Here is a 22,940-nt window from a genome sequence, read left to right as displayed (position 1 = left end):
AGGATATGTGTGAAGGTGTGGGTGATGATGAGGGTGAGGAGGAGGGTTTTGATGAGTGTGGAGGATATGTGTAAAGGTGCAGGTGATGATGAGGGTGAGGAGGAGGGTATTTGTGAGTGTGGAGGATATGTGTGAAGGTGTGGGTGACGATGTGGGTGAGGAGGAGGGTTTTGATGAGTGTGGAGGATATGTGTGAAGGTGTGGGTGATGATGTGGGTGAGGAGGAGGTTTTGATGAGTGTGGAGGATATGTGTGAAGGTGTGGGTGATGATGAAGGTGAGGAGGAGGGTATATGTGAGTGTGGAGGATATGTGTGAAGGTGTGGGTGATGATGAAGGTGAGGAGGAGGGTATTGGTGAGTGTGGAGGATATGTGTGAAGGTGTGGGTGACGATGTGGGTGAGGAGGAGGGTTTTGATGAGTGTGGAGGATATGTGTGAAGGTGCAGGTGATTATGAGGTAAGGAGGAGGGTTTTGAGTGTGGAGGATATGTGTTGATGTTCACAATGAAGATATATGTGAGGATAAGGATATGCATGAAGGTGTGGGTGGCGATATGTATGAAGATGTTGGCAGGATGAAGTGTTCTTAGGTGCCTGACCTCACCATGGAAGTCTGGAGTTTGATTTCTGGCATGGCCCTTGTGTAAGGTATTTTAGCTATCTTGCTCTTTTTATCTATTGTCAAATATTTATGAAGGTGAGGTCAAAGATATATATGAAGATCTGAGTAAGGGTGAAGATTATGATAAAGGTGTGATTGATTAAGCTTACTTGTTTTTACTTCCAAAATGATAGCTTTCATTCAAAGATAAAGAAGGAATTTTACAATGACAATATAAGTTTGGAACTCCTTTTTTATAGCTGAAAGTTTCATGACGATTTTTCAATGACATTCACAGAAATTGTTGTCCTCGACCCATGCCAACCCAACCCCTGTGGTAGCAATGGAACATGCCGACACACTCCTAGAGGAAGCACCCTTTCTTTTGTCTGTGACTGTGCAGCTGGATACAGCGGAAAATATTGTGAAAAAAGTAAGAATCTTAACTGTGTAAGCTTCAAAATACTGCATTGATTTGCCACTGACAATAGTACTCTATTCATCAATGATTATCCTGGCATGGCAGAGAAAGCCCTTGTGTTACAAGCAAGGAATATAGTTTTGACATTAAACCGAAGAAATCAATGCTGTTTTGACTCTTTTTGAGTAATAGATTTATTTATTTTGTTCCCATGAGAAAGTGATAATTAAAATGAAAACCATGAAAACATAATACAAGTACTCTGGATTATGCCCTACTGCTCATGAAACCTATCAAAGTGCATGCATAAAACAATTTTGTTTTCAGATAGAGATACCTTTTGTCCTCAATTTAGGAGTAGGGAGTTTACACAACCTTTCTGCAGACGCCTTTTGGAACTTTTAGAATCTCTTGTCAAAAGCCCTTTATTACAAAGCAGCCTTTGTCGAAAATCAATGAATCAAAACAGTGTCATCCTAGATTTTGGACAAACGACATATCTGAAGTTGTTTGTCAGCTTTGAATCTTAGGATGATCTGCTTTCTTAGTTCACAAATTATGGACTACCTTTTAAGCTGTCCATTGTTATTGATGGGCATTGTCAATAGATTCTCAATGTTCCAGAAACCATCTGAAATGAAACGGATGTTTTAAATTAAATTCCAATTCGGCCTCGTGTATTCCATTTATTTTCTAGTCTGTGCAGTCTGTTTGCAGGAATGCACATCCATGCACCTTAATTGAATTGAAAGATGAAAGCAATCGAGTTATTTTTTTCTCTCCATTGTTCCAATCAGGGCAGAAATATCATTTCCCACTAATACTCTCTTTATGACATAATACTTCTTTTTCTCACTCACCTTTCATGAGTGTAGGGAGTTATCCTGACAGTTATAATCTTAAATTATTGGTCATTTTGATTTTGCTAATATTATTTTTGATAAGAGGAAATGTTGGGGATATAGTGTAGATATTTTGGGAAAAATGTTTGATACTCGTGTTGATAGTGTCGTTAAAAACTTAATCAATCAATCCTCTATTTCATTTGCAGGTGAGATGAAATCATTAACTGATGAGCAGATGACCAGCGAACTTCAGGAGATCATCGGGAAGCAGACCTTAATATCTTGGGCTTTCCTTGCAGGTTGCTTCATTCTGGTCCTCATCATCCTCCTCCTACTCATTGGGCTAGCCTGCCTTGCCCCTCGTTTCCGAACAACGGTACGAACTGGCAAGCCAGCACTCGATGAGATCACCCTTGTCCAGTAATCATTAAGGAATGATAATCTCGGGGTGGGATGACATTCAAGAGTATTATTGACTTGCAATTACATCCAACCCGATGGACATTCGTTCTCCTCAACAACATCTTGGGGGCTTGCTTGATCCAGGGTTGATATACGCAATGATAAATATACTTCACCTAACTGTCTTCCCATTTTGTTAGATATTTATAAATATATATATAAATATGTATTTGTATTCTTTTATATTTTCTGTCAAAAATTAGTTAGAAATGCAGGCATTTTTCATTGGTCTCTTGTAGAATAACCAGTATGATGACTATGACATATTAATTAATGCTGTGTGGGACAGATAAATTTCTGAATTTCCCGAGCTTTGAATAAAATTTCATCCTTGTTTTAGCTGATTTAGGGGGTTACTCAGGTGGAGAGACTTGTCATGTAACTGAAATGTTTCTAACTTTTTCAAAGACATTTACAAGTTTGCTTGTGCAATGTGTGTCTTGTAATATCAGGGGAAAGGAAAAACAGTAGGTAGAAATGTTGCTTTACTGCATAGCATGTATAGATATTTTAATTTGTTAGGGTTATGGTTATTATAAAATGCAGCTTTCTATTAGTTTCTGATTGCTTACTCTACTAATCCTATTATGTTTTATTCTATTCTTGTTTTTAATATACATGTGTATCTGAGCAGCTTATTGAAAGAGTGAATTCTTTTAAAATAGATAATTGATCATGATTCCAAGAATCAAATTCTTAACTTTACTTTAAAAGTTTTCTTATTACATTTCCAAAGATGTTCATCACATGATATGTATGTATTATTTTTTCTACTGCACAATTATACATCTTGACAATAAATTGAATTTCAATGGACTGTAATAACGTTGTTACTTTATCATTTTTTGTGTTGCTTGTAAGGCACATTTCCAAGACTATCTGAAGACCTTTCCATACAATTGCCATGACATTAAAAAGAAAACTTTTTCGGAATAAAGAAACAAAGAGAAGATATGGGGAGAGAAGAGGGAGAGGTGGAGTGGGAGAGAGGGGGAGGGAGAGAAAGAGGGGGGTGGAATGTGGTCTGCATGTACAGACCCCAGTTAAAACTTTGATCTCCATGATGCAGAGACTAGCACATGTAGAAATTTGCTGTGAGCGAGAGGGTCTCCAGTACACAAGGCATAATACAGGCTGCATATTCAGACCCTTTACTCGAGTGAAGGGTTTGCACAGCAGACTATGTGGAAAACGGGAAAGAGAAACGGTGAAAAATGAGAGAGAGAGAGTGAGAGAGGGGGAATACATTTCCCTTGTCAGCAGGATTGGGCTCAATTACTTTTCAATTAAATTGCATTTTTTTTTAAATTACAATTACCATTTACTTTTTTCAATTACTTTCAAGAAAAGACAATTTTAGTCTGTACAAAGTACCACCCATTTCAACATAATTCTGAGTAACAGAGAAACTTTACAAGATGAAGAATTTAGGTTAAATAGCACGGATTCTGCCTGTTACTCTCTTTGATGCTGAAGTAGTTGACGTGTAAAGGGTCATGAAATAAAATCATGAATTAAATATTCAAGTTTATTGTAAAAGTAATTGAATGAAAAGTAATTGACAATGATTAAAGTCAGATTCTTTTTCAATTACAATTACTAAAAAAAATAATGCAAGTAATTACGTGATTGATCAATTACATATACCATGTTATTGAGCCCAACACTGCTGTGTCTAAATAGGCTTCTGAAGATGACAAAGATAAAGAGTGTTTGTAGGGGGGTTTTTAGGACAGGAAAAGTGTGTAGAAGTCAAGTTGTTTGTGTTAAATAGTACTTTTGTTCAGAGGAAACTATAATAACATGATAATTACAACTATAACTACACGACTACTTATATGAGAAGTGTGATAACAATGTTAGATATAAGGTCATGGGGACCGTGGAAATTGTTCATTATTCAGAATGCATATTTATGAAACATACTGCCATTTTAATGATGACATAATACTCTGAGTGGAAATAGAGTAAGTTAGACAACATGAATGATAAAGAATAAGGAACAAAAAATCATAGTGATGGAAATTTTAAGAATACGGATACATTATTATTAAGGAAAAATAAGAAATAGGTTCAGCTTGAACATAAAGCTTATATTTACAAATTAAAGGACAAGTACACCCCAACAAAAACTTGATTTGAATAAAAAGAGAAAAATTCAACAAGCAAAACACTGAAAATTTCATCGAAATCGGATGTAAAATAAGAAAAACATTTAAAGTTTCGCTTCATTTCACAAAACAGTTATATGCACATCTCGGTTGGTATGCAAATGAGGGAACTGATGACACCACTCACTATTTTTTTTGTATTTTATTATATGAAATATTTTTATTTTCTCGTCATTGTCATGTGAAATGAAGTTTCATTTCTCATTTTGTGCTTCAGCCAAGGAGGTCCTAATCATCAAATTCGTAAATATTGAAATATTGTATAATTCAAACAATAAAAAACTAAAGAAATCTCTCATTTAGATGTAACTGGCTCGTTCATATAACTATTTTGTTAAAAATAACCGGAACTTTGAAATGTTATAACATTCTTATTTTACATCCGATTTTGATGACATTTTCAGCATTGTGCTTGTCTGATTTTTCTCTATTGATTCAAATCAACATTTTTCAGAGGTGGACTTGGCCTTTAAAGAACGCAATTGACATTCGTAACAGATCTTGCTTTTAAAAAGAAAAGTCTTTTGGAAAAGTTAAGTAAAAATGTCTAATCCAAAGCCAAATTTCTTTTTATCCCCATCCCCAACACGCTCATGCTACAACTGTCTACAATGCTACTGAGAACAGAAAAATCAGAGGCACTGATTTAAAAAAAGAGTCAGAGGACGTCTATTATATCACATAGTGAAGTCTCCAGCAGTATGAAATTCATGGTCTACAAACAAAGCCCTAAATAACGGAGGAAAGTAACCATGATTTTGTTTATATATTTAGACTAAATTCTAAAAAATTATAAACGTCCACTCTTTCAATATATTTGAGTTATTAAAAAAAAAAATGATCTTGAATTCTAGCACTATTATACCACACTGAGCACCCAAGCTTTGAAATCATTCAAAAGATCATTTCATTCACTTTAAAATGATACCGTGTTTGTTATGATCATGCCATCACGAAAAGAGCAGGGTTCAAAAGTCTGAATTGAAAAGCTGCAAAACGAGCAGAAATAGTCATGGAGAGTCAATACAGAACATGATTCTTTTGTATGTCAATAGAGATGAAAATCCATTCAAATTAAGCCCCTGCTTCATTTTTTGTTTTGTTGTGGTTTATATACATATATATGGTTCTGTGAGATACCATGGCTTTGAGTCGTGGTTTCAAATACCCATGCATGTTTGATTGTTTTGTGTTTGTTTGTGCAGAGGTGTATTTGATTCTATGTTATTGCTGATGTTAAGGTGCATTAAATTTGAAAACAAGAAATCGCTGAGAAACTCACTCATCACCACGGAAAAAAAGAACAGTGACTTCCAATATTGTGTCATTTTGCAGCTTTTGAAATTTGAACTTGCCCCACATTTCAAGGCACTGCACCCCCATGTGAACCATAATCGTATCATGTAGGGTATTACTTCAAAGAAAATTAAATTATCTATTCATTGATAATATTTACACATTGATATTAACTAAAACCGAGGAGGGATTATCGATCAAAATCAGATTTCCAAACGTTTTTTAGGAGCTTATATCTTACCATGGTCATCTAATTCGAGCGCCAAGTGCTTGCTGTTTTTTTTTTTCAAGAATTCCACCTAAACACACGAAGCATTTTGTGTAGTCCTTGTAATCATGAACATGATACGTATACGTATCTCACTAATCAAATATTGCGAGCGCGAAGCGCGAGGTAAAATAATTATAAGAGGGGTATTCTAAGGCTTGTTTGTTGGAATTCATTAAGACTACGTATTTCACTCACCAAATTATGCGAGCGCGAAGTGCGAGCTGAAATTCTTTGATATTCAGACCAGAAAAGGGGACATTCTAAGAACTGTTGTTAGGAATTAATGAATTCATGAAGAGCAGATGTATTTTACCAATACTACAATGCGAACGCAATCACGGACTGGAAACGCCTTTTAAAGGGGGCAATCACTTTAAATAGTCACGAAAAAGAAGCACATGTTACTTCATACGAAAAAAAATCAAGTACAAGGAAATATATTTGGTCTATATTGACTTGAAAACTGGGTGCTTTTGTATCATTAATCCCCTTGAACGGGATTATTTATTTCATTAAACAAATAAGCAAATTATGTTTGATAAAGTTATTGAAGAACAATTGTGTAATATAGTATATATAATAACATAAAATAAAATACGATGAGTTCTTCTTTCTCTCTCTTTTCAAAAAAAATCACATGTCTCAAAATATATGCTTTGTAATTTGATACCTTGATCAAAGACAATGGTCAAGATAAAGGCCTAACAATAATGGTTAGGGGTCGTGCGGCTAGCTCCAAAATCTGAAACTATACTTTAAGAACTGCAGTAATTATGAAACGAGGGGTATGGGGTGAATTGGAACTAGAAGTAATAACTGACATCTGAAATGAGGGCCTTCATTGGCTGTATTTGGGAAGGAGGCTGAAAGGGTTGGTGAACGAAAAAGGGCGAAAACAATATCCTACGGAACTGCTGGCAAGGCTTGAAAGGGGGTGGAAGGGCCGTTCATACGCCCCCCCCCCCGCCAGGCATACAAACTTTAGATGACTGTGCGATAGAAATACACAAGCATTGGTTGTTGGTCGTAGGCCAAGCAACACATGTTCCGCAACACGCAACAGCTGGTTATTTTGACCAATTCTTTTTAAGAGTGTATGATGATAAAATGTTATATGGGAGATGTAATTATTCTAATAAATGTAAAATCGAATGTACTTAATTTGGACTTGATATATTCATCGACTACTTTAAATGTTTGGTGGCACTGTTTTACCCCTGAAAAATGCGTGAGTTACTTGTTATGTCGGTGTTAACCTTTCCAAAGGATCTGTTTTCATAGTTTCATTTTACTACCCCTGGTATTTTGCATTATAAGTGTTTACATCCATATTTGTATACCTAGTCTTTATCCAAGTGCACCTGTACACTGTAAAAAACTGCGTTGTTAAAAACTGACACCAATTGGTGTTAATAGACCACACCCTCTCGGAGGTGTTAAAATTACACCCGAGAGATTAAACATAACACCAAAGAGTGTAAATGTAACAACAACATGTATTGAAATAACACCTATAGGTGCTAAGCTTACACTGTCAATTTAACACCGGTGTAAAATAACTGGTGTGGTCCTCTATGTACACCCGTTAACACCACACTTTTTGCTGTGTATAAGTGCTATAACACTCGTCATTTGATTACTCTAATGTCAGATGAAATATCTTTGTGTCTTGATTTTATATCATTTCATCTTGCAGTACTTTTTTCATACTCAGAAAGTGCTCAATGGAAAAATGAATAAACTTAAAACTTCATGATCAACTATCAAATTTCTTGATTCTCTGGACATTTGGTGCCATTTAAATTTCTTACATACAACATGTACAATAGGCCTTGAAAGTCATATTGCCTTGAGCTACTATACAGTGCGTCCCACAAAAAAAACTAAACCAAGATTTATCGATGATTTATCATAACTTAATCACGAAGACAATAGACAAATGACCTACCATTGTAAAGCTTAGAATCTCTTCTTTCATTTAATATTACTTAGATTATTCACATTCACGCAAGACTAAGCAAAAACAATTTGAAGAGGGGATACCAAAAAGTCATTTAGCGGGTTGTATCTGGTTTCCAAAAAGAAAACCCCATTTCCAAAAAGTTCAATATTTGCTCTTTAATTTGATACCTTAATTACAGAAAATGATTTTGAAAAAACAAAGTTCTGGTTATTTGAAATAATGCTTGAATTCCAATAATTTCATAAAATGCAGAGGTTTTACAGGCTATAGCGTTCAAACTCACTCGACACTCCGTTTTGTTGACGATCAGCCATGCATCAAGTCTTTTGTTAACCATGCCATGGCTTCTATGGGGAAACCGGTGAAAACTATAATTTGATAAAATTATGTAAATACAAGCATTGTTTAGAGGGAACATAACTTTTTTACTTCTTGGCCATTTTTTGTTATTAAGGTATCAAATTAAAGAGCAGATACTGAACTTTTTATGCATGTGATTTTCTTTTTGAAATTCAGATCCCCCGCCAAATGAGTTTTTGGTATCATTTCTTCAAATTGTTTTCGCTCACTCATGCGTGAACGAGGAATAATCTAAGTAGTATCAGATGAAAGAGGAGATTCTAAGCTTTACATTGGTAGGTCATTTGTCTATTGTATTTGTGATTAAGTTATGATAAATCATCGCTTAATCTCGGTTTCGTTTTTTTTCTAGGACTCACTGTATATTCAGGGGCCGCGGAACGGTATTAAAAATGTGTGTGGGGGGGCTGGACCCCCCAACCATCCCCCCCCCGCCCCGCCAGTTCCGCGGCCCCTGATACCAGTTAATGATTGATATCTATTGATGTATATCCTTTAGTGCGCTTCCTTCCCTTGTGCTCGGAATCACATTATAACCCTGCCCGGTTTGTTTCCCTATTTATTATGTTTATGCAACCGATTATTCAGGCATAGTGAGGCACATAAGAGAGGACAATACGATTCACATTCTCAGCTCGGGTAAATATAATAAAATATATACTTTACCTTAAAAAAAACACTTAATTTTCGAAGAGAATAATCTTACTTTGCTGCACATGTAGGTTCGATAATTGATTATATACGAGGAAAGAGAGGTTCGGTTTCATAATTAATGTAGGCCTATACATCAAAGCAATGTATTTATTCTTTCACTTTACGTTATTTCAATTGATGCTTCATTTTGTCTCACCTGCATAGCAGAGTGAGACTATAGGCGCCGCTTTTCTGACGGCGGCGGCGTCAACACCAAATCTTACAGCATAACTTAGAAAGTATATGGACCTAGTTCATGAAACATAAGGTTAATCAAGTATTACTGAACATCCTGCCTGAGTTTCATGTCACATGATCAGGATCAAAGGTCATTTAGGGTCAATGAACTTAGACCATGTTGGGGGAATCAACATCAAAATCTTAACCTAAGGTTAAGTTTTTGAAATTTCATCATAACTTAGAAAATATATGAGAAAATATATGAACCTAGTTCATGAAACTTAGACATAAGGTTAATGAAGTATCACTTAACATCCTGCACGAGTTTCACGTCACATGACCAAGGTCAAAGGTCATTTAGAGTCAATGACCTTTGGCCGAATTGGGGGTATCTGTTGAATTACCATCATAACTTTAAAAGTTTATGGATCTGATTCATGAAACTTGGACATAATAGTAATCAAGCATTAATGAACATCCTGTGCAAGTTTCAGGTCATATGATCACGGTCAAAGGTCATTTAGGGTCAATGAACTTCCCCAAATTTGGGGTATTTGTTGAATTACCATCATAATCTTTAAAGTATGTTGGTCTAATTCATAAAACTTGGACATAAGAGTATTCAAGTATCACTGAACATCCTGTGCGCATTTTGGGTCACATGACCAAGGTCAAAGGTCAATAAACTTTGGCCGAATTGGGGGTATCTGTTGAATTACCATCATAACTTTGAAAATTTATGGATCTGCTTCATGAAACTTGGACATAATAGTAATCAAGTATCACTGAACATCCTTTGCGAGTTTCGGGTCACATGATTAAGGTCAAAGGTCATCTGAGGTCAATTAACTTTGGCCACGTTGGGGTATTTGTTGAATTACCATCATATCTCTGTAAGTGTATTGGTCTAGTTCATAAAACATGGAAATAAGAGTAACCAAGTATCACTGAACATCTTTTGCGAGTTATAGTAGTTTTAAAAGATAGCACTGCTGCTATATTGAATCGCGTGATGCAGGTGAGACCGCCAGAGGCATTCCACTTGTTTTTTCTTTCTTTCTTTGATTTCCTCTCTTCCTTTATTTTTTCTTCCTTCCCCTCACTTTCATTCCGGTGTTCCCTTCTTATTTTTTTTTTATCTAAATATTTCATTTAGTAACTTACCGAACAATTTTAGAGGACATCCCCGTCGTTTTACGCTTGACAATGTCAGAGGGGAAGATCACACGACCACGGGTTGATTCACACTTCAAGGTCAAACTGGATGACGCAGAGAACCGCATCAGACGACTAGAGGATGTTAAGGACTATGATGATGGTGTCACTAAAGACACTCTGGCGGTAACAGCTAAGACGAAGCTTAGACTACCAACGGCTACTACTCCCATCGTTCCATCTCTTAGCTGGTCAAGTTCTTATGAACTTCATGGAAAGGTGGAAGATTACCAGCAATTTAGTAAGGTTAGATTGTCGTATTTACTCCTTCTCCCTCCTCTTCCTTATCGTCGCGTCGTCTTCGTCGTCGTCCTTTTATTTTGTTATTATTGATATTGACATTATTATTATAATCTATGTATCCTGTTTTCCTCTTTAATCCCACTCTATTTTTTTCCTTTTCATCTGTACCTCCTATCCCCCTATCACTGTTCTTTTTATGAATTGCATACTGAATTAAATATTCTCCGAATATATTTCCATTTTATGGATACCTTTCCATCTGAAATTTAGAGTAAAATATATGGTGCTTTGGATTTGACTATTGATTCATCGTCCGATTTGTGTGAGTGAATTCTATATATGAGACGATAGAGATATATTCTGAATAATTTTATCACTGACACTCTTTTAATAATTATTTGTTATTAAAAAATTCAAGGTGATTACATGTTCTTTTAAATTTGCATTTATCACAATGGATTTACAATCTGTGCAGGAGGGGTATATTTACGGTCGCTATGGCAACCATTCCTGTGACAATGCTGCCCATGCAATCAACAAACTTGAAGGAGGAATAGGAGCTCTTGTTTTCTCAACTGGTATGTCTGCTATCACCACTACAGTCCTTGCTCTTATCAAGACGGGAGATCACGTGGTAGGAATCATAATTTCTTATCTAGGGGCGCTTTCATAGGATGATCTTCCTTATCAGGGACTGCCAAAAAAGTGATCTTCCTTATAAGTGGACAGGGACTGCCAAAAAATGATCTTCCTTATAAGTGGACAGGGACTGCCAAAAAAAATGATCTTCCTTATAAGTGGACAGGGACTGCCAAAAAAATGATCTTCCTTATAAGTGGACAGGGACTGCCAAAAAATGATCTTCCTTTTAAGTGGACAGGGACTGCCAAAAAAATGATCGTCCTTATAAGTGGACAGGGACTGCCAAAAAAAATGATCTTCCTTATAAGTGGACAGGGACTGCCAAAAAAACATTTTGATTTCATTTTGTTAGTCAACGTTTGGTCTGTCATGAAGGCCAATGGGGGGTTATATCATTGCAGTTTTATTAACGGATTTACACACAATTAAAAGAAAGTCACTAATGAATGCAAAGAGCAAATCATTTTAGGATTACTCAATTCATTCAGTAACTTGCATTGTGCCCAGTTCCCATAATTCATTTTGGCACTATGAGCCATTTGTGACACTCTGGAGAAAAATATATGTATATGTTTGCTCAGCATGACTGCATGAATGATTTATCTCATAAACTTTAGACTTTGGAGTACCTATCAACACTAAATGATCTATTTCATATTTGTGTTATATAATTTGACAGATTACCCGAAGTGTAAAATGTTTTACATGATTATGTAACGTAACAGACGTGTGAAGACCTATAAGTGTTTCTTTTCCCCTACAAATTCATAGTAATGATGATAATGATAGCAAATACGTCATGTTTTACTTCAAATTCTGTTCCGAAAAAAATCTCTCATGATATATTGACTATTCTGATGAAATATAATACGGTTGAGGGGGGTGCGAAAAAAAAGATGAACAAGAGGAGGATACAAGCAGATCAGTTAAAAATAACAACAATATGTATTCTTTTGTGTTACAGGTAGCACCCGATCCAGTGTTTGGAGGAACCTATAAATTCTTTAGTTCCATGCTGAAGGATTTTGGTGTTGAAACAACCTTTGTACCGGCTGGGGACATTGACGCTTACAAAAATGCGATAAAGTCGAACACAAAGGTCATTATTTCTAAGACTATTTTGCAGACTACTGTGAAATCACACATAACAATACCTCTCAGTATGTCATAACAGTATGTGTCACTCGTACAAGCGTAGTTGTCAATTCAATTTAAGTTTTATTCCAGGCCTATAAGTCTTCATTATACAATTCCAAGATCCAGAATGTTGTATCATAATGCGAATGAGCAACATATTGATATTTAAAAAATACATTCAGTTAAATTTTGATTTGAAGTATTTGACAAATAAAATTTCTATCACAAATTGCACAAAAAATAAGCCTTGAAATTATAATGAAACTGAAGTTCATACTGAGAAATTCCCCATTGCTGAATAAGAAGAAAAAAACGATTGAATTTGATGCATTTTTTAACTGCACATAGTCAGGTCAATAATTTGTATCTATTATATCTTTCTGAAACACCAGTAGGAGATATTCAGGTAGATATATGAATCGTCTTACATTTTCTTTGCTTTATCGAGTCAAGCTCTTCTACGCTGAGACCCCTACCAATCCTACGTTAAACCTGACCGATCTAAAAGCGTTTGCAGATGTTGCCAAGTCTGTTCCAGGGGCTATCAGCATGTGTGATTCAACATTCGCCACACCATATCTACAAGACACACTTGGTCTTGGTGTTGATATCTCATTTCAAAGCTGGTAAAAGCGAGGAGCAAATTATTCTCCTTTTCTTATAGTTTACTTGAAATGATAAAATCATCAGCTTTATGATAGTATCAACTTTTTTCTCGATAGACTGCTTTTTTTTTCTCTCTCTCTCTCTGCAATATGCATTCTCACTCTAAAAAACGAAGAATTAATTTAGCTCTTAAAGAGCGTGTATAGTGATTGCACTTTGGAGTGCTGATTTTCCTAGTTTAAATTGACTGCACTTCGGAGTGCTGATTTTTCTAGTTCAAATTTGAACTAGAAAAATCGGCACTCCGAAGTGCAGTCAGCTAAATTAGCTCTTCGTTTTTTAGATTGCTCCATAACACTCCTAAATGGCACCCCCTCTCTCTCTTTCTCTCCACCTCTCTTTGCCTCTTTCTTAATCTATCTTATGAAAGGACAATTTCAAACTAGCATAACGATGATAATTTCATGAAAAATAGGATGGAAAACAAGAAAGTTATGAAGTTTTACTTCAATAAAAAAGCAAAAAGAAAGTTATGACGTTTTTAAGATTCGATTAAGCTAAGAAAACATTTATACACATCCTGGTCAGTATGCAAAGGTTGGAACCAATGAGATCAACCACTCACTATTACTTTTAGGAAATATGACATATTTTTTCTAACATGACACTAGCAATGTTGCATCCTATTATTGTTCCTAAAGATGCTTCCTTATTGTAAATCGGCCACAATTGAAATATTTTATAATTTAAGAAGAAAGAGCAAAAGAAATATCAAGCTAGTGACATCATCTTTCATTTGCATTTTCTGTGTTTTGCGTATATTGTTTTATAAGCGAAACTTGCTTTAACTTTCTTATTTTACATCCAATTTCGACGAGTTTTGATCAGTCAGAATGTTTGATTTGTCTCTTTATTCAAATCCATGTTAGTGGGTGACTTGACTTGAGAGTGGGGTAATGATCGTAATTTCATACTGTACTTTTTTTCATTTACAAAACCTGCTGTTTGACACTTTAATTTGTCTCCGTTATAGAGAAAAAGTTAAAACATATGACCATTACCAAAAAGGGGGGTTATGAGCACTGGCGGATCCTTACAGGGCACATCCGGCCCATGACCCCCCCCCCCCTGTAAGACACAAACAAATATTTTAGGAATATGTCATGATAGTGAGTACGTTTTTTCTTTTTTTTTTGCGTGTCAAATTTTTCCTGTGCAAAAATGCCCCTCCCCCCTCCCTTCCGAAAATCATTCGATCCGCCCCTGGGCATGAGATTTAACAGTTATCTTTTTTCTTTGAAATGTTTGCAGTACGAAATATTTAGGAGGACATGGAGATTTGTTAGGAGGATCAATGTGCACAAAGGATCCGGAATTATTTTTGTTTTTATCAGAATACCAGAAGCAAATTGGTAATACAATGGTGAGTCGATTAATCATCTTGATTCGAAAGCATTCATGAATGGAACGTTAGTATCTATCTCCATGGTTTATCCATGATAATTTTGATTCTTCTCGTTTAAATGAGGAATTGGTTGATAATACAGCATTTCTTTCACAATTCTGCACTACATCGCTTAAATCGAGTTTTTTACCCAGTTGAATAAATTGACAAATAGGTCTGCCACAGAGTTATTTGTCTTTTTGCTACAACAGTCATTTTTTCACAAAAAAACTGTGATTTTTAGTATTCCATTTACATATTTTCAGTACAACTTTATATTCGTTCATGTGTTAGGGTCCTTTCACAGCGTCCATCTTGCTTCGAGGGATCCGAACCCTACCACTTAGAATGGAGAAACATTGTAGCAACGCTTTCAAGATAGCACGATATTTAGAAACACATCCTAAGGTTGGTCAATCATTATTACATAATTATAGTTTAATAAGATCAAGCAATTTATGAACGACATTTTGCACAATAAAACAAAATAAATAACCTATAAATAGACATGAAATACATGTATATACAATTTGGTGTACAACTAGAATTAATTGATCAAGTAGAGCTTTAAATAAAGGGGCAATTTTTCCAAATTTAGATGCAAATATTTAGTATTGAGCAGTAAGTATCAAGAATTGAACATTGATGCGCAATTCTTTTAAATTTACAAACAAATACATTCAGTGAAGTAAAATGTAAAAACGTTCCCTAAATGAGCGAATGAAAACTCTTTCATCAGCTTTAATAGCTCTTATTCGAATTCAAAATGAGAAAAAAAAATGAAATGATTTTTTTAACTGTGCAGTAAATCAGCTCTTGATTAGCACTGTCTTATAAGAACGAAAAAAAGTTAAATGTATTGTCTGTTTTCAGGTTTCTCGTGTAAGATATCCCGGTCTTGAATCATATCCCCAGCACGACGTAGCAAAATCACAAATGAAGAAAGGATTTGGTGGTATGGTCAACTTTGAGATGAAAGGAGGTTTAGCCGCGGGGAAGATCGTCATGGAGGTATATAATCAAATAGAATAAATATTGTTTATTCCAAGACTTTTTATTTCATTTTGCACTGTTGATTTATATGAATGAAACGTTAATGTTAAATGGATTTTAGATTATTCGATTTAGCTACATGGACTCAGTGTTCCATTTCGAGAAGGCCATTTACAGGCCTTTCACGGTATATCAAAATGACGTGTTAAATTGTCAACTCTTTTGCAAAATGCTAAATACATATTGGACATAGTTTTCGTTTATATCGAATGATGTGAGTCAATTTCCATATTAAATTAAATCATGATCAAATAAAACTTAAAACCTTTTATGACATAATATTTCAAAAGCAGATACAGTTTTGAATACAATTCTGTTTCATTTAAAAGAGTGCAAAAGCAAGAAAACTATTTCACAAGAATGGAATAATTTCTAATGAAGGCCTACTTTACATTTGTCTTTGATTTGATAGTCAGGAATATCTAACCTATTGACTCATCCCCTCCCCCCCCCAAAAAAAAAAAAAAAAAAAAATCTGACGCTGCAAAGCGGCTGCCGGGCCGACGATAAATTGGCCAAAACAAATTTTCGAAGGATTTCTGTTTCTGATTTCTCTTTCGAAGATTAAAATACGGATATTCGATTTTTTTAATCTTTAAATTGATTAAAAATATATAACCCTTAATATGCAATATGGAAGAAATTCAAATGCATCATTGATGAATGATATAATATTAATATGAAAATCTAATCCATCTTAAATTCTTCACGGATCATAGAACATCAAACTGATTTTAATGGCTACATCATTGGGAGGAACAGAAAGCTTAATGGAGCATCCTGCATCGATGACACACGGTCCTGAGGTCATGTCAAAGGAGGAGAGGGAAGCAGGTGGTATCTCAGATGGAATGATTCGATTCAGGTTAGAAAAAAAAGATTTTTTTTCGCGATCTCTACGTACTTTATTTACTTCACTTTCAATTTTCTTGCATTCAACACAAGATGGCGCTATACCGTTTACTTGATACAGCTACAATTACCGTGTATTATGCATGGAGTAGTGAGCGGTTGTAATGTATAAGACGAGAGATGGCGCTAGACCACTTTTGATACATGCCTGAACACGAAAGGTATTATGGAAAATGAAGAATAAGAAATATATCCAGAAACAAATAAATAGATTTCGACGAGATTAGAATAATTCTAGACTTTTTTTACTGTTTGGATGTTCATATTGTTAAAGCATCTACCTCAAGCTTTATTTGGAGTGGATTGTTGCATCACACATCTATCCAATCCATATATAATCTTTGTTATTTTATCATTATTATTATAATTATTACCTGTGTTGTTGTTATTATGTATTATCATTATTATTATTGTTGATGTTATTCTTATCTTGATTATTACAGTTAGTTTATTATTGTATTATATCATTATCATCTTCATTTTTATTGTAATTGTTATCATTATGACTTTCGTTATTGACATTATTGTGCAAATTTGAACTTTCTTGCTCTTGTCACAATTCTTCATTTATTTTTATTTTATTTTAATTTGCATTTAATTCATATGTTTATGTTTCATGTACATTTTACCACGGGTTTCATGTCAGAGCTGACAATCACAGTGAAATCTTTGGATTTGATTGGCTAAGAAGCACTGGTTTTCGACTGTTGCTCTGGTAACTGGCTTAGAAAATCAACTTGACAGTGCCTACAACTTTCATGAAACGTTCTCCAGAACTTAAATTTTAAAAAGTTCCCCCAAAACAATAATAAACAAAGATATGATTTAATAAACGCATGAAATACACAATTTAAAAATAGCTCAATATGGATTTTCCTTCAAGCTTATTTACTTGTGTTTGTTGCAATTTTACATTTTCATCCGCATTTATTTATTTTTATATCTTTCATTTTATTTAATTTAGTTCTTTTTAGTTTTATTTATTTTGTGTAAGAAATATTTCATTCCCAAACAAATTTAATATATGGAGGGTCATTAATCTACACTTAATGATTGATTTATTTTGATTTAATTTCATTTAGTTATTATTTCTGTAAATTATATTTCATCCCTTAATCTGAAATATGATTTCGGAGGGAGTGGCTGCGCCACTGGTCCCATGAGTGCATTTTAATTTGGTCCTTCAAGCATGAACAATTTCCTGCTCGTGTTAAAAGTTGTATAGCGCCATCTCTCGTTTAAAACATTACAATGAGTTGCTCATAATGATTTAAGATATGGCATAAACTTTCGGATCATATTAGGTATAGCGCCATCTCTTGTTTAAAACTATATATTGGCTCATTGCTCTTCTTTTTACTTATATTATTAGTATTTCAATATTTGATATCTCATTAGGTGGATTTTTAAGACAGACAGTCATAATCAAAAGTTAAAATATATTTCCATATACTATTAACTGCTATACTCTTTATTTTCGTTCATTATTCATTTATATAATTTCTTGTTATTTTTTCAGTGTTGGTGTGGAAGATCCTGATGACCTAATAAGAGATCTTGAACAAGCTTTGGCAAAGGCATGATGATCCACAAATCACCACAACCTTTTCGCTCCTGGCTGAAAAGTCACCGTTTCATAATACCCGAATTAAACAAGCTAAATACGAAAAATTTCATAAAATATCATACATCCTGAATTTACTCTATATTTTCAGCCCAACTGCCATAAAATTATCAGTGTTTCACTTGTTAAAATTGACTTTATTTGTATATAATATAGAACGGGCCTAGCTGTTTGAACACGAACGTTTCGAAAGGAAGCCTCTTACATAAGACATGTTTACACCTGGTTAAACATGTGTAAATCGATTTTTTTTTGATATGGGGGGGGGATTTTGTGACATGAGATACTTTGGCCTATGCTGAAGACCTGTGACGTTGTTTGAGTTGTCATACCTTCAGCATACCTAAATAGGATTTTACATTTTTGTTAAAAAAGCACTTCAACAGCAATACATTTATCTTGTGCTTGTTTTTACTCCTCATTACCTCATAAATGTTGACACATTTTCAAGATCGCCAATAAATCGCTGCATGGTTAGTAAATAATTATTGCGCATGAGTCATATAGGGTTGTGTTTCATGAACTGAATTGTCGGACGTTTGATTCGACAAGCCCTGTTTTATACAACAGTTACCATAGTAACATTGCTTCTCAGCCAATGTTTTGAAAATATACTTTACAGTGTAAAGTTGATGAAATCAGTCAAGTACAAAGTGATGATCATGATAATAGTGAATCTGATCTACAAAAGAGTAAATGTGATCAGATCAAATACACAGTGATGATCGTGACATGTAGTTGCGAATTGAATGTGAATGTACCTAACAGTGTAAAGATGATGGAATCAGTCAATATGAACCAAAGAGTGATAACCATGAATATGAGTTGCACAGGAAAGGTCTTGATAAGGGTTTGAAGATTAGCCATATAAATTGCCGGAGCATTATAAACATTTAAAATAAGATTTTTACTGACTAAATCTAAATTTGGCAATCTTTGCATATCAGAAACCTGGCTGGCTGCATAACCTCATTAGTTATGATACTGTTAAAAATGATAATTACGATATCACCCGATGTACAGGTCTAATAAACGCGGAGGGGCGTTTGTATATGCAATAATATATCTTTCAGCATCATCAGATCCAACCTCAATTATGAAAGTTTAGAAGCAGTATGGCTCGAACTGAATACTATTAGGCAAGAAAGTCAATATTTTATAGATACACTTTAACTTGTTTCTACTTAAAAAAATAGGTGATATATTTTTTTTTTCATTCTGAATCCATAGGTCGGAGTCCGATTGATAATCTCCCAAAATCTTTGTGTGCTTATAAGGCATAATCACATCTTTCATCACTCTCATCTTAACTCGAACCAGTGACTAAATGCATGAGTTGAATTTTTTGGTCTTGTTACATTTCATATTTGTTGCATATATTTTTCTTCCTGAATTAATTTCATATTTTGTTGCATATTATATTTTTCTTTTAAAAGATAAATAATAAATTCTGCAGTGGCGTGCCTGATGAGGCACTGTCATCACCAATTGTTTTGTTTTGTTTTAAAGTATCTTTATCGATTCTTCCAGTGACATTTACAACAAACAGCAATTAAATAACTATATAAATATAAACTGACAGAATTCATTCTCAAATAAGTTTACATACATCAAGGTAATTCATAAACGGGTCCAGTCGTGCTTTCATTTTCAGTGAAAGAAAGATTAAGAAATAAAATACAGGAAATTGCACAAAAAGAGAAAAGATTGCCACATCACCCGCAAATGTCACAAAAATTTATCTTTCAGACCCGCGACAGCTGTATGATCCGGCCAAACATAGCCCCGGAAAGTGACTTACAGGGGGGGGGGAGAATACGAGAATCTGCAGAAAACCAATGACACAACACGGCCCCTTTCTTCTTTCCTCTTAAAGAACGGAGGGAAAGAGGAGAGAAGAGGAAGAGAGAAATGAAAATGAAAATTTGAAGAAAAAAAAGTAGCTCAGCCGTTAATTCGAAATTACTCTTACATTTTTTAGATTGGGTGTACGGTGAAAGTGCTATTTTTTCCCCCTCAACTTGATTTCCTACTATTTTTTTCACTTATTGGCTATTATATAGGAAGTGTACTTTTCTTTCTATATTTTTTAGTAACAAAATAACACAATTTATATAAATACGTCTTCCTTATTATGATATCACCTAAGAGTTACCCGGAACATTCCATCCCAAATCCAATTCTTTTAACCTGCATGCATGGGTATAGGTAATTAAGTGCAGCTCCACATTCCCTCCATCGCGAACGAAATCACAATCATAAATAAAGTGACGATGTTACTACTTCTCTATGAACATGATGGAACTTAGGAGCATAGATCATAGTCCAGATTGGACCTTGTTGTTTGGAAGTGCCCTTTCCCAAAAGCTAACATAGAGGGCACATGTCTCCCAATCTCTAATCAGCGACAATCCACTCATCTTGGTGGGGAGCGAAGATGAGTGGATTGTCGCTGATTAGAGATTGGGAGACATGTGCCCTCTATGTTAGCTTTTGGGAAAGGGCACTTCCAAACAACAAGGTCCAATCTGGACTACATAGATCACTGCTAAGGATTCAGCTTTAATATTCATGTGTTTGAAGCTCCTTGTTGACTAATTTTTTTGTACAAACAATAAATCCCAATTTTAATACAGAAAAAATGAATAAAGTTTGTTTGTATACAAGAGATATAAAGCACCCTTATTAGTGACAAAACAAGGGGTATTAGTGATAAATGCATAGCTGAGGGTGTTTCACAAAACTCATAGTGAAAACCAGGCCAAAGCAATATAAATTGCATGTAACCTTTTGTTTTGAAAGAGACACTCCGGGCTGAAGATATTTATATCTATATCAATAAAAGTAAAATTCACAAAGCAAAATGCTGAAAATCTCATCAAAATCGGGTTTAAAACAACGAAGTTATTGAATATTCCATGGGCAGAAAACCAAGGGGGACGTGCCCCCCCCCCCTACTCAAAATAGTAGGGGGCAGTGGCGGGCCGTGACCTGGAGGATACAAAGCATTGGAGGGGCACAGCATTGTTCAGTGCCCCTCCAATCATTTGTCTCCTCGTCGGGTCACGGTCCGCCACTGGTTGGGGGGCACTATAACAGATTTCCGCCCCTGCATATAGCACGCGCTATATTTCTGTCGATGCACCCCTTACGTTTCGGGGCATCGATCATCTAGACCCCGTCCCCCTTTTTTCTGCACAAATGTTCTCCCCTAGATCGATGAAGTGAATAATGAAGATCAATTTGGTTGATTTTCAAGACATGAAAAGTAATTGAGTTCGATTAGCGGCGAATTTATTAATACCAGCCCCCGGCCACCAAAGTGAAATAGTTGGCCATTATAGCACGCGCTATATTTTCGTCGATGCAAGGGGATGCACCCCTTACGGTGTTTCGGGACATCTTAGTCTTAGACCACGTCCCCCTTTTCTGTGCACAAATATTCACCCCTAGATGAAGATCCATTGGGTTGATTTTCAAGACATGAAAAGTTGATTTCGATCGATTTCAATTTTTATGTTCAAGTAAGTTGCGGCAATAAATAACTATATGCACTTAATAAGTAGTTAATCCAATTGTCTTAGTTCTTGGATCTAGAGGGGGGGGGGGGGGGGGGGGGTAACCCCCCCAAAAAAAAAAAATCCGGGGACCATTTTTTTAAATCTTATCTTTTATGTGTTTATTTCATTTATTATTATTATTATTATTTCTTTTTGGGGGGAGGGGGGGGGGAGTTGGGCGAACAAATGTCACAGAGTCCCTTGCCCCCCCCCATCAGCTTTTTTGAGGACACGGGCCACCGCCGAAGTGACAAGCTAGGCCAGCGTTGCCGATTCTCATCCCCAAATTCCCCACATTAAAAAAAAAATTCAAAAATGAATTTGGGGATTTTCTGTCAAAATTTGGCAACTTTGGGGATATTTTAAGTGTCGTTTGGGTGGGGATTTTGTGAAGATTTAACCTGACAACGCATGCTGAGCTGGGCTGCTCATTTGGCCTGGATTACTTGTTCAAGTTGCTCACTTTTTTATCAGTCTGATCTGAGTGTAGTGACAAGCAATATGGAAGCAAACAGGGCAAAGAAGTTGCGGCAGTCCAGTCTCGCATCTTTTTTTACTGGAAGGTATGTTTGAATCATGCAAAAAAAGTTGGCATACAGGGTTTATTTGGCAACGACCTCTATACCAAAAATAGTGGTGTTTTAGATGCAAGAAAACGCCATTTTCACACACAGATTTTCAAAAATTTCCCCTACTGTGGGAGGGGAGACACCCCCCTCCGCTCGCTTGGACTGGGTTGCTACGCTCCCTCGCATACCATCCCAACCCCCCCTTATAAAAAGCTGGATCCGCCCCTGGAAAATGTTTGAATAAGCCTAATTTCATATAATAAAATACTGACAATAGATTAAGAACAAGTGGGGGATATGACATCATTAGCCCACCTAATGAAAGACTGTATTATCGGAATTATGCAAATCTTTAAAATTCAATAACTCCTTTATTTGTTATCCGACTTTGATAAAATTTTCAGCATTTTGTTTTGTAAATTTTACTATATTTGTTGAGATATAAATATCTTCAGCCTGGAGCATCCCTTTAATTGAAACTATTCGAAGCTACATAGCCTTCCCAGACTGGCCTGAGAAAAATGATTTCATGATATCTCTGATATGACAAAATGGATGATTATTTTTACCGATAAACTACAGGTATTGCTTCTATTTTTTTTTCTAGGGGGGCGGCTGAAAGTTTGTAAGTTATTTGAAAGTTTATCCTCATCAACGACCCTGCTATTCTG

General features: G+C 35.3%; 2 protein-coding genes across 2 annotated transcripts in view; both read left to right on the top strand.

Annotated features, from left to right (window-relative positions):
• The window catches only part of LOC121407376 (mucin-17-like), a 91,427-nt gene extending 88,276 nt beyond the window's left edge, over window positions 1-3,151 (top strand). Inside the window, 2 exon segments of the mRNA XM_041598426.1 lie at window positions 901-1,035; window positions 2,075-3,151. Coding sequence (XP_041454360.1) covers window positions 901-1,035; window positions 2,075-2,292 — 353 coding nt within the window. The 3' untranslated portion in view covers window positions 2,293-3,151.
• Window positions 3,152-8,935: 5,784 nt separating this feature from the next.
• On the top strand, window positions 8,936-19,628 carry LOC121407375 (L-methionine gamma-lyase-like). The gene is made up of 10 exons (XM_041598425.1): window positions 8,936-9,030; window positions 10,421-10,725; window positions 11,198-11,356; window positions 12,329-12,463; window positions 12,955-13,127; window positions 14,419-14,530; window positions 14,846-14,959; window positions 15,425-15,562; window positions 16,324-16,469; window positions 18,036-19,628. The coding sequence occupies exons 2-10, from the start codon at window positions 10,471-10,473 to the stop codon at window positions 18,097-18,099; spliced, it is 1,296 nt and encodes a 431-aa protein (XP_041454359.1). The 5' UTR covers window positions 8,936-9,030; window positions 10,421-10,470; the 3' UTR covers window positions 18,100-19,628.
• Window positions 19,629-22,940: the final 3,312 nt, after the last annotated feature.

The sequence above is a fragment of the Lytechinus variegatus genome, chromosome 2 (assembly GCF_018143015.1).
Source record: "Lytechinus variegatus isolate NC3 chromosome 2, Lvar_3.0, whole genome shotgun sequence".
NCBI lineage: Eukaryota > Metazoa > Echinodermata > Echinoidea > Temnopleuroida > Toxopneustidae > Lytechinus > Lytechinus variegatus.
The sequence above is the reverse complement of the archived record's forward strand: the minus strand, read 5'-3'. Positions and strand labels throughout refer to the sequence as shown.